Source organism: Dasypus novemcinctus, chromosome 3, assembly GCF_030445035.2.
Source record: "Dasypus novemcinctus isolate mDasNov1 chromosome 3, mDasNov1.1.hap2, whole genome shotgun sequence".
Lineage (NCBI taxonomy): Eukaryota > Metazoa > Chordata > Mammalia > Cingulata > Dasypodidae > Dasypus > Dasypus novemcinctus.
This window is the reverse complement of record NC_080675.1, coordinates 157,397,506-157,409,675: the sequence shown is the minus strand read 5'-3', so window position 1 is coordinate 157,409,675 and position 12,170 is coordinate 157,397,506. Positions and strand designations below refer to the sequence as shown.

The window sequence follows — 12,170 nt, the reverse complement described above, 5'->3', positions numbered from 1 at the left end:
CCAAGTTAAGTGCAGGGGAAACAGCCAAACCTCCTGAGGGCTAATGGGGTCTGAGAACAGAGGGGCCTGGTGCTCTGTTTCCTGCCTGGAGTGCCCGGGAGGCAGCTGGACCTCAGAAAAATGATTGTGTGGTTTGAATAGGTAGGTGGAACCTCAGACAACCTCACCAGGAGCCCGAGGCTGAGAAAGAGAGGTGTGCCTGGTACAATGGAGATAGATGAATGGATTCCTGAGTCGCAAAACACAGCACTGAAGGAGCAGAGAGGGGATGGCTCTGAGGAGCCAGGTGGGCCAACAGGAGGGACATCTCCATGACAACACACGGGCTCCCATGACTGGGGACCAGAGGGCGATGAGGGGAACAGTAGGTTCTCTAGGGCCAGGTGGCAAACAAGGACCAGTCCTTGTATGTAGACTATAAACCCAAGAACGGAGTTCAACCATGCAAATTAGGTAGGTTTCTAGAAAAATAAAGGAAGCTGTATTTCCATCTTGTGGTGTGGATGCGATTTGTACCTGCTGCATCACCATCATCAAGCTTCCTTTTAGCAGATTTATGTCTGGCTGGTCCACCTGCTGTGACCATCTTGTCTGCTGGATGGCAGGTAGCAGGGACAAGACTGTGATAATAAAGAGCCCCTGGCCCCAGCAGAAAGCAGGTTTGGGAGGGGCTGCCTGGAGGACACCATGTGGCTGCCCTCAGCCGGCCTCCTTCTCAAACTCTGTTTACCCTTTGTCCTCTCTTTCTCTGACTTTCTCTCATAACCAGGCTCCTTTGCAGCCCCTATCCAGTTCACTTCCACCCCCAACTCCCTGCCCACCCCTGAGGCCACCTCCTCTCTGCAGCCCATTTTTCCTATCTGGAGCTCTTCTAACCCTGTGTGCATTTCTGCTCTGATGCTTATCATCAGCCCTGTGTAATGGAGAGCTGGGTTCTTGTCTTGTGACCATTCCTCTGCCATCTCTGGCAGAGCACTTTGTACAGGACAATGATCAATAAATGGCAGTTGGAGTGAACTGAACAATACTATCAGAGCTTATCTAAAAATCACCCAAAGAGTTGATGTTTCCAGTTTTCCCTTGGGTCACCATTTGGACAGCATGGGAAAAGGAGAGAAGCAATCCACTCCAACATGTCGCCACCCAAATAATTCCAGTGTCTCTCTGAGGGCAGGGTCAGAGACCACACTCAACTGCTCCCTCTTTGTGATGGTCCCTATGGCGCAGGTCCTCTGAGGGTGACTGAGAGACCGTGACTTCAGCTAGGGCCTCCTGGGTGGACACTGGTCCCGAGACAACAGTATGTGGGCATGGGTGAGACAGAAGGAAGTTCCTCAGGAAAGGGTGGGTGAGGCTGACAGGGACACTTCCTGACAAGTTCTGTGGGAAAAGGACTTGAAGGAGGGACCGGACTTGCCTAGAACCTCTTCTAGGCTGACTGGGTGAAGCTTGAGTTGTATGGACAAGGGAACTTCAGGAGAGATGCAATGCAGAGTTTGCACACAGAAGGGAGAATCTGCCCTAAGAGAGTTGGAGAGTATAGGGCTGGGGTTCTCATTCACCCCGGAAAGTCCTTTGAGCCACGCAGAGAGCATAAGGAAAAAGACATCTAGGAAGGACAAAACAAAAGAAACAAAGTTGACATGGCTAAAATGAAGGACAATTAAAAGGACAGAATTCACGATATAAGAAAGTCCTTTTTTTGAGAGCTAAAGATAGATCTGCATTCTTTACTCCATCTTTTCTATGTGGCCACACAGAAAAGGAAAGGAATGTATCAGCAAGTTGAAATCTCATTCCAAAATGTGGGATGGTCACCTGAGGACATGAGTGAAAAGCTTCAAGGAGAGAGTTGTTTTCAAATCAATGGCAATGACAAAACCTGCACCATGGCTTCCAATAATGGCTCTCAGTCACCCTGGCTTGGTTGGATGCACACAGAGACTCACAACAGGGTCCTTACTGCATCCTTCAGAAGAGGAAATTGAAGATGCAGTGGGTTAATCCCCTGCTCAAGGGTGAGGAAGGAGTGGCAGCAAGATAGATGGAATATGACAGATGAGCTCTCCTAGGTAGAGCATCAGCCACCTGGCAGGGGCTGCTGACCTGAAAGGCAGCCTGTCCCACTGATGGGCATCCAGGATGCAATTTACATTGGTTGATGCATTCTCCAGTATCAATTGCTGGTTTTTAATTTTTACTCCTCTAGGACTTTCTAAACATGAATAAGGCGAAAAGCTCAGATAGGAAACCCAGTGACCCAGAGAAGGCATCTGAATGGTAAGTAAAGACATAAATAGATCCTCTACCTTGTTACGTAGGAGGAAAATGCAAAAGATAACGTCCACCAGATTCTTCTACACACCCACCACAGAGGCCAAAGACTGGTATCTAAGTTTACCAAGCTGCTACAACAAATCCCACACAAATGGGTTGGCTTGATGGCATGACTTCATTGGCTCATGGTTTCAGAGGCTAACATCCAAAATCAAGGCCATGCTGTCTCCTGGAATCTGTGGCATTCTGGTGCTGGCTTACTGCCATCCTTGGGGTTCCTTGACTTGCATCTCTGCCATCACCTGGCCATCTCTCTCTCTTCTTTTCTGTTCTTCAGTTTCCTCTAACTTTTGGTTGCTTGGTGTCTCCCTGTGGCTTTCTCTGACTCACTGTGTCTGAATTTCTTCAGCTGATAAAGGACGCCAGTCATAGGGATTAAGTTTAAGAGTGGATCTTTGGCGGGGGGAGGGTTGAAGGATAATTCAGTCCACCACAACCAGAAATCCCAAGCATTGGTGAGGAAGGGGCACAAGTGGAAGCTGTTCAGGGCAGCGTGAATGGCACAATCACTTGGGCAAGCTGGTGGATTCTCATCATGTCACCTGCATGTTAGGGGCTGGTGACTCCATGCCCAGCTGCATAGACATGGGTGTGTACATGAGCACCCAAAACATACCCTGGACCACGATGAACAGTGCTGAGCAGGGCACCACTTGCTACCACGTGTGCACTGAACTGTATGCTATGTTTTAACAAATACACTTAAAAATAAGGAGAAGAATAAGGCAGCAAGGCTTTGGGAGGAGAAACTAGAAGGGGGCAGGAAAGAGGAGTTCCTCCTCAAATCGGGAGGCCCTAAAGAGCCAGGACTGGCAGAGCCTCCAGCACACTGAGGGCAGAGCAGGGGAGCAGCAGTAGTTTGCTACCTTTACAGGATCATGCAGCAGCAGACCTGCCCCTTTGCCTGCACATGGATGGACACATAGAAGTGAGGTGGGTACAAGAGAGAGATGATGGCTGGGTGGCACTTGGCTCTTTTAGGTTTTTGCCTTGCACTCTTCCATGAAGATCAGTTGGAAGGCACTCAGGTCCCACTTCCAGTTCAGACCCACCTACCAGCCAGAGACCCAGGGAACCCAGGGGAGCACCTGCGTCCCAGCTTCTACCCTTTCACTGCATGACCTGAAGAGGGAGTGGGCAAAGCAATGGGATTACAGGAGCGATGCAGGGCAATGGATGTCTTTATATTCAGGCCTCCTTTGAAAGGTATACAGGGTGCACGTGTAACTGATTTTTGACGGAAGAAGATTTAGGCTTAAAAAAATCTATCCATACGATGCCAGCTGGCAGGCACATTTAAAACACACATATGGTGCTGTCTTAGTTTGCCACAGGGCTGCTGATGCAAAGCACCAGAAACGTGTTGGCTTTTATAAAGGGGATTTATTTGGGGTAAAATCTTGTGGCTCAAAGGCTGTGAAATGTCCAAATCAAGGCACCATCACAGATGCTTTCTCACCAAAGTCAGCTACTGTTGACCCTAGTGTCCTGCCACTTGGCGATCAGGCATATGGTAGGGCTCATCTCCTCGGTCTTGAGCTGCTCCTTGGGCCCAGCCCCATGGGGGCCTCCTTCTGTGTCTCTATACTCTGTGGGTTCCAGACTCCAGGACCTCTCTCAGCCTCTTAGGGCTTCACTGTTTTCCTGTAGTCCTCTTTCTCACATAGCAGTATCAAAATGGCAGCTCCCTTTCTCTCTCTGTCTGTCTCTCTTTTTGTCTCTGTTTATATCAGACCCAGAAAGAGGGTGGAGACTCAACCTGAGTCACTGACATCATCCAATCTAAAGCAATCTAATCAAGTGACCTACAGTGACTCTAATACGATCGAGGGGTGTCACGCCCACAGGAATAGATTAGTTTAAGAACATCATCTTTTTTTGGGATTCACCATATTCAAACTGTCACATTTGGTTTCACCATGGAGGCAAAATATAATTTCTGGCAAATAAATTCACTCCAGCCTGTCCTCCCCTGAGACTTTGGAAGGCTTGCTGTTTCCTCTCTGGGGCTCACATAGTGACACCATATACTGACCCCCAGTGCGTTCTCCACATTATACTCTGCTAACTTTCTCATCCTTTTCTCTTCTTGACACAGCTAGCTTTTCATACAAAAGCATCTGAGCAGTTTCTCCCCAACCTCTGCCCCAGTCCTTCCAGCGGGATACCCAGATGTATTAGTCAGTCAAAGAGGTGCTGATGCGAAGTACCAGGAATCTGTTGGCTTCTATAAAGGGTATTTATTTGAGGTAAAACTTACAGTTACAAGGCCCTAAAAAGCCGAACTCAAGGTTGCTTCCTCACCAAAGTCAGTTGCCACGTGTTGAAGCAAGATGGTCGCTGGTCTTTGCCTGGTCTCTCCTTTCTGCTGGGCTTCCAGTTTTCTGTCCCCTGGTTAGGGCTCATCTCTTGGTGCTTCCTGTATCTCACCTGCAGGTTGGTATAGGGCTTGTCTCTCAGGGCTTCCCTCTCTCTTGGACTAGGGCTTGTTTCTTTCCAGGCTTTCTCTATTAGTCTTGGCTTCCTTCTCCAGTCTTTGTAAGCTATCAGGCAAATGGCTTGTCTCTCCCTGGGGCCACAGAATAAAAAATGACAAAGTTCTCTCCTCTTCCATCTGTCCTCTTGAGTCAGTGTCCATTTATATAGACCCACCAAGGGAGTGGGGACTCAACCTGAGTCACACCTTACTGATGTGGTCAAATCAGAGCCCTAATCTTAACAAGAAATTTAATCAAGGGCCCCTCAATTGAATCCAACATAATCAAAGGTATCACACCCAGAGTCGATTAGTTTACAAACATAATCTTTCTCTTTTGGGGATTCATAAATAATCTCAAACTGCCACACCAGAATCGTAGATAAAGAGGAATTTTCTACCTTGCAGCCCTTTGGAGGGGACTCCCACTGCCCGCTACCCAAATTATGGCAGGAAATTTTGGATGAGCCTAGGTAGCTGGTTTAAAAACACGGATGGTCCCTGAGGCCTCGGTGTCAGCTGGTGAGAACTGAAGTCCCAATAGCTGTAAAGACTAAGATGAGAAAAAAAGAAAGGGAAGGTGGGAGTGGGATGGGGACTCTTGCCAATATTTTGGATCAGTGAATAAAGCAACTGCAGGATGGGGGAAAGGAGCCAGGAAAACGAAGTGTAGGGGGTAGGGAGAGGGTCACAAGCCCTGTCCAAACCTGAGATGCACATATGCAAGTGAGATTTGAACCCCACCATGAAATCTCAAAGGCAGCAAGCCTGGGGACTGAAGGGATGGGACAGGGAGAGGATATTGTTTAGGTGGGAGCTTGTCTCCTGGGAGACCTCCATCCTCTGTGTTTTGTGTAGATCATATTGGTTCCTACTGCCAAAGCAGCCCGCAACCTGATGTCTGGACTTCATAAAGATGGCCCCTGCCCTGCTCCTCTTCTGGAAGCACCCCACAAAGCCTGGGGGTGCCTACGTGAAGGGGAGACTGGAGAACTATGAGGGGAGAAAGAGCAGGTTGTTTCTGTTCAGAACAGGAAATCGAGCTGCAGTGTGATGGCAAAGAGATCTAACTTAACCACAGAGATATTATTAGGGAGCAGAAACATGCCAATGCTCTCATTCGGGGATAAACACAGCTGGTTGTGTTTTTTGAAGCTTGTTCTTGAGGATGGTCCTGAGCCCCTCTGCTGGGGGATACACCCTCACTGGGGAAGGGCAGATGCAGGCTGTCTAGGGGGATGGTGGAGGGAGCAGGCCTGGGACTGGGCCTGGCCCACATGCCCTGGCTGTTCTTTTAAGAGCTGGGCCTCCCTGAGGTCAGAGGGTACCAGGGAAGGTAACCTACCTTCCCGGCATATCCATTTATGATAATCTGTGTGTCTGGAGAGAAAATAAATATGATATTAGGTATGCATTTTGGGGCACTGAGAGAGCAGGGAGGTTGCTTTTCTAGCACAAAACAGGGAGTATCTGCTCACTGTAGGCACCGAAGGTAAGATGCTGCCAAAGCAGGCATGGCCCATGCTCAGTGGGAAGGACAAAGTGAAAACCAGAGAGCAAATACACCAAAGTAATTATATTACTACGATACCTATAACATTAAGAAGGGGTGCTGAGATGGGGCTGTATAGCGCAGTGAAGGCAGTGGTGGAAGACGGACTGTGGGTAGCAGCACAACTAGGAGAATGTTCTCTCATGAACAGAAACTAATACGTAATACTAACACGGTGTTAATAATTGGGTGTGGGGGGGAATACACCAAATGTAAGATACAGGCTATAGTTACTAACATTCTGATGATGTTCTTCCATAGTTTGTAACAAATATTTCACAACAACGCAAGGTGGTGGTGGTGGGGAGATGCAAGGGAGCCCTGTATGATGATATGCGTGTTTGCTTTATAAGTTCACAAATTTTACTCTATGCTTATTTTTTATGTGTGTTCGTGCATGAATGATATACTTCAATAACACTTTTTTAAAATAAAAAATAAATACATAAAAAATAAAATAGAAAAGAAGGGGTGCTGAGAGAGACAATTAACCAAGTGCCCCACTTTCAGGAAAAGGAGCCTCTCTGAGGAGAAGACACTTATACTGAGAACCAAAAAGGGGTAAAAGTGAGGTAGGGAGCAGGAAGAGAGCACCCCAAAGGTCCTGAGGTGGGAACGAGGCACGCGAAGAACAGAAAGGAGGCTGCCGTGGGTTGAACAGTGGCCCCCCCCAAAAGCTATAGCCACCAGAACCTGCGAATGTGATCTTATTTGGAGAAAGGGCCTGGGCAAATGTACTAAAGTTGAGACTCATGATGAGATTATCCTGAATTAAGGTGGGCCCTACATTCAATTGCAAGTATCCTCAGAAGGGAAGAGGAGGTAGGAAGATGGATACACAGGCAAAGGCCACACGGAGATGGAGGCAGAAATGGGAGTGATATGTCCACAAGCCAAGGAACACCAAGGCCTCCCAAAAAGGGGGAGAGGACGTGGGACAGAGTCTCCCCCAGAGCCTCCGGAAAGAAACAACCCTGGAGACACCTGGATTTCAGACTTGCAGACTCCAGGACTGTGAGAAAATTCCTTTCTGTTGTTGTAAGCCACCCTGTGGGTGGTCATTTGTTAGGGTACCCCTGGGAAGCTAGTGCCAAGGTCATGGTCAGCAGCGTGGGTTTCATTCCAGGTGCAGCCGAAGCAGAGAGAGAGATGCAATTGCATTTTTGCTCAAGTGGGCTGCTCTGGCTCCTGTGTGAAGGATGTATTGGAGGACAAGTGGGAAGCAGGAAGGCTGGTGCTGGGGCAGGGGGGCGGGTCTGAAAGGACACGCGGACTCTGGGGTGTAGTGCGGGTTCCACGCCTGGCCCACCACTGCCTGGCTGTGTGACCTTGGACCCACCATTCAAGCTCTCCCTGATTCAGTTTCTCTCTCTATAAAATGGTGATAAAAAGCATACCTCTCTTCTAGGGCAGCCTTAGGTGCTTTACTACATACAAACGCCTGGAAGGCCCACTGCACTCACCATTCTCATTATGATCCAACAGGGAGGAGGAAGGGAAGGGCAAGAGGATGACTCAGGGACTCAGGGGGCTTCGGACTTGAGCAAAGCAACAGGCAGTGGTGCTACTGAGAGGAGATTGTGGGGTTGGGAGGGGAGTTGGGGAAAGAAAGAAGAGTTTGGAAAGGGTTGGGTTGAAGTGTCTTGGAAAAGCCCAAGGCAGGACTGTACCCTTTGAGAGTAGGCAGAGACTTTCTCTGTTTTTGCGGGTCATTCTAGGTCCACAGCTAGCAGAGTCCTGTCAGGACTCTGTCAGGTTTACGAAGGCCGGGTGTAGGAAAGTCTTCACTGGTAAGGAGCGTGGGTGGCTGGGGGAGTGAGGAGACAGCATTTTGTCTGGGACATCTACCGTCCTGCTCCATGGGTTCTGCTGCACTAGAGAGATGAGACATGAAAACTGCTGACAACAGTCTTAGGACATGGGGTCCTCCTGGGACGCCCTGAATTCCCATACTAAGGTGTCCACTGGGCGTCACTTGATGTGGGATGGTGCCTGTTACATGCCAAAGGAGACCCCATCCCCCACCAGGGCATGCAAGCTGCAGCTGGCAGCCGGGGAGCAGCCAGGATGACTGCAGCCTTTGCAAATGGTGCTTTGCCATGAGCACAATGCTGTCACAGACGGTGCCCTCCTTGTATCCTCAAAACGGCCTTGGGAGGTAGGTGAGGTGTTGGAACACTCGTCTCTGTTCTTCTGTTGGTGTTAACAGTGAGAGAGGCAGTGTGGTGAATACAGACCATGCCCTTTACACAAAGACCATGGATGATTCCAAATTTTAGATGGAGAAGCAGGTAGTAGGTGTCAGTTGCTGAGAGTAGCATTGCTGGGTTCTGTCTGACCTTTGAAGCCAGGCTCTTCCCATTATACCATACCAGCTCTCTCTAATGGGGGAAACTGAGGCCCAGAGAAGAGATGTGGCTTCCTTGAGGTCACATGGCTGATAACCAGTGAAGCCAGGCCCAAATCTCAGTGCCATGATTCCAAACCCAAAGCTCTTCTCATGGGGCCAGAGGTGTAACTATTTTAACTTCAACATATAGCAGTGTAAAAACTAAGCTGAGTTCCTAAAAACTTAATCATACCTGCTTTTAGTTCAGATATCATTCCTAAAAGATTAAGTGCCTACTGTGTGTCATGCACTCTGCTGGGAGTGAAAGACAAAAGTTTTAATAAGACATTTTTTACAGCATTACCAACAAAAGTGACATTCCTACTATTGACTGAACTTTGAGCATTATTTCCTTTTAATCCTGAGATTCTCAGCCTTGGCTGGCCATTGAAATCACCTGGGGATGCTTAAAGCATCCCATTTCTGGGTTCCATCCCAAGTTTGTGAGTTAATGGATCTGGGGTGTAGCCAGAGCATCAGGATTTTTAAACATGAGTTCCTGGCTAGCATGTGCCAACATGACCTCATTGTGGACAGCTAGCATTTCTTTTGAGTCACGATTTACAACGTGCTCTTTTTCAAAATTGGTGGCGGAGCTGATGGCATAGAAGGCACAAAATGGATTGTTATAAGAAAGATTAAAAATGGGGAATCCCAAGGGGGAGAAAAGTCTGCCGTGAAGGAATTATTGTAAGTGAGCACAAACTCCAGCCCTGGGCTTTCTGAGGCAAATGTGCAAAGGTAAACAAGAACAGCATCAACCTGGTTGGTAAAAGTAAGCCTATGACGTAATCTATGCAAACAAGACAGCTGATTCTGTCAACTACTTCTGCAAGGACAGGTGAAGAATATTTGGATGAACACACTGGCTCAACACACAGGATTTTGGGCTGCTCCTTAGCAGTTCAGCAGCCAAGGTGAAGGCCAGCCCCTCCTTCCTGGAGGCTGATAGTCTTCCCTCTGATGATGTTGGACCAAGGAGCCTCAAGAAAGAGGCAATGAGGGCTTGCAATCCAGTTGTCTCAGGAAACCTTCCTTCCAGGCTCCAGCCAAGGAATAAAGGACCCCATTCACCACACAGCTTTCCTGCCTCCATGTTCACAGAATGTGCTCTCCTGAAGCCTGAAAAAGCCTGGTGGAGACCCCAATGGGACACGGGCACCTCTGGGTTCCATTTCATTTCCATCGCCCCCAAATTCCCAGTGGGACACAGATCGGACTCTGCATAAGGCAGCGAGGGCCACGGCCCAGAATTTTTGTTCTGGCATCATGGAAACCTCCAGCCAGGTTCCTGGGAGAATGCCCTATGGGGAGGGGGACTTACGGGGGGTTGTCGCATTTTCTCTGCCGGAAGCGGGCGCCCGTCCCACACGTCCGGCTGCACATGCTCCAGGTGCCCCACAGGCTCCAGTCCCCGTCCACGTGCTCTGGGATGGGGGTCTTGCTGACACAGTCCCCTGCTCGGCACCACTGAAACAGAACAAGGGGAGCCCGCGGGAGGCAAAGGGGGGGGGCTCAGGAGGGGCCAAGAAGTCCTGCCCAAACTAGTATTCCATGTTAAAAACACCATGCCACCAAAGGTCCGATTTTTGTCATTTACATCAAAATAGTAGCCTCTTTCAGTCGTGCAGGTTTGCTCAACTTTTATAATATTCCCTACTTACTCCATCTGAGCCTTCTAATCCTTTGGGATTTGGATTTTACCCTAAACTTCTAGATGAATGAGGGTACTTTCTAAGTTCCCAGAAACAGGATGAATTAACTTGGCTTGAGAAAAGACCCAAGCTGCTGCAGACTTTGCTCAACAGGAGTGAATCTCTCTTTGCAAGGCAGCAGGGGATGTCCTGGCTCTGTGGTTTGACCCTCAAGTTGGGTTTGTGGCTTTGGGGTGCTGCTGTAGCGTCCACGTGGATTAACACTGTTCACTCTAAGGTAAGAGCTGGCCAGTCCTTCCCGACAGAATTTTCCAGAATATGCCGCACCTACTCTGGGGCCACAAGACGTGACTTAGTGGTTCTCAACCAGGGCACGAGAGTGAAAATATTATTTCCTTTTCACCTCTTTTTCAATCTTCCAATAGAATCAAGGGAAAGGGCTCAGCCACTGCTACAGGGCCGTGGACACCTCTTTAATACTTGCCAAGCTTTCCTGCTCATGACGCTACACCTTGGAATATCTGGCTAGAATCTGACAATGCTGTCTCATGAAATTCATTTTCCAATAGCCTTTTATCTGTGGCAGACGATACTGCTTTCCCATGCAAGGTACCCCAAAATAGTTTTCCTCTGAAATAAATCCACTTATGTGACAGGAGTTAATTTAATAAAAACATTAAGTAAATAATTCTTGTACCTTACAAAAAAAAAAAGGAGTGGGGTGATGTGTTTGCTCCCTCCACGCAGGGATGGGTTCTGTTTGGGGTGATGCTTGGGGGACTCCTGAGCACAGACTGTCCTTCAGAAGGCGAGGCTCCCGTGACTGCTTACTTGAGGAGTGCCTCAAAGCCCAGGAGACACGGGGCTGCCTTCTGGGGAAGCCGCGTGAGGCAGGGGGTTACCTTGTCTGCCCCACACTCGGTGCCATCCAGGGGGGGGTCGAGCTTGGTCTTGCAGGACGAATCTCCTTCCACCAGGCACCAGAGTCCAGCACACATCAGATGCTGCAGTGACAGGGGACAAGGGGACAAGGTGGGGCATGACTGCCGAGAACCCGAGAGCATCCGACAGACAGAGGCCCCAGCCGCAGCGGCTTCCCATAGGACAGCTGGGGTCCAAAGGTGGGGCCCAATCACTGTTTCGGATTTAGCTTTGAACTCTGAGGGGAAGGGAGAGGGTCGTGGATCTGGGTGCTGAAAAAGAGAGGTGTGTCCTCCCAACTGGTTCATTTCCCTCCACAAAACCCCATGTACTGACTTCGAGGAGGGCTTGACTTGTGGGGATTCAGCTCAGGTCAAGCCTTAGCTCCTGAGGCCCATTAGTTGCCAGACCCTGGGGACAGGCTGTGAGCCACACAGTCCCTGCCTCCCTCCCAGCCATGACTGGCTGGCAGACAGCTTCTATTGAGCTGTTCTATTGAACACCATGAGGGATAAGGCTGTCCGGAACACAAAGGAAAAGAATCTAACCAACTGGGCATCAGTCAGAGGGGATTTGCTGGAAGAGGCAGCTCTGGAGCTGAGGGCAGAAGCAGTGGGAAGGGAGAGGGAGCAGCCGCTAAGCAGGCCAAGAGGTGTTGGGCTCGGGCCCCCGGTGGGGTTAACCAGATGGCCTTCTGTTCTCCCTGTGGTCACCTCATTTCTAGCTCAGGCGAGCTGTACATAGTTCTTATAGATTTCACCCAGAGAACTTCTGAACAGGCAAATGCAATTAAAATCATCCTACTCAAAGAGGAATGGGCATTTTAAAACACCAACTTCT

At 49.1% G+C, this 12,170-nt stretch overlaps 1 protein-coding gene across 1 annotated transcript in view; it reads right to left on the bottom strand.

The window, feature by feature from the left end:
* Window positions 1–12,170, bottom strand: part of ADAMTS17 (ADAM metallopeptidase with thrombospondin type 1 motif 17) — a 386,843-nt gene that overhangs the window by 145,378 nt on the left and 229,295 nt on the right. The window contains exons 11-12 of the mRNA XM_058294624.2: window positions 11,312–11,413; window positions 10,079–10,224 (exon numbers count right to left, since the gene is read on the bottom strand). Coding sequence (XP_058150607.1) covers window positions 10,079–10,224; window positions 11,312–11,413 — 248 coding nt within the window. The remainder of the gene's footprint in view (window positions 1–10,078; window positions 10,225–11,311; window positions 11,414–12,170) is intronic.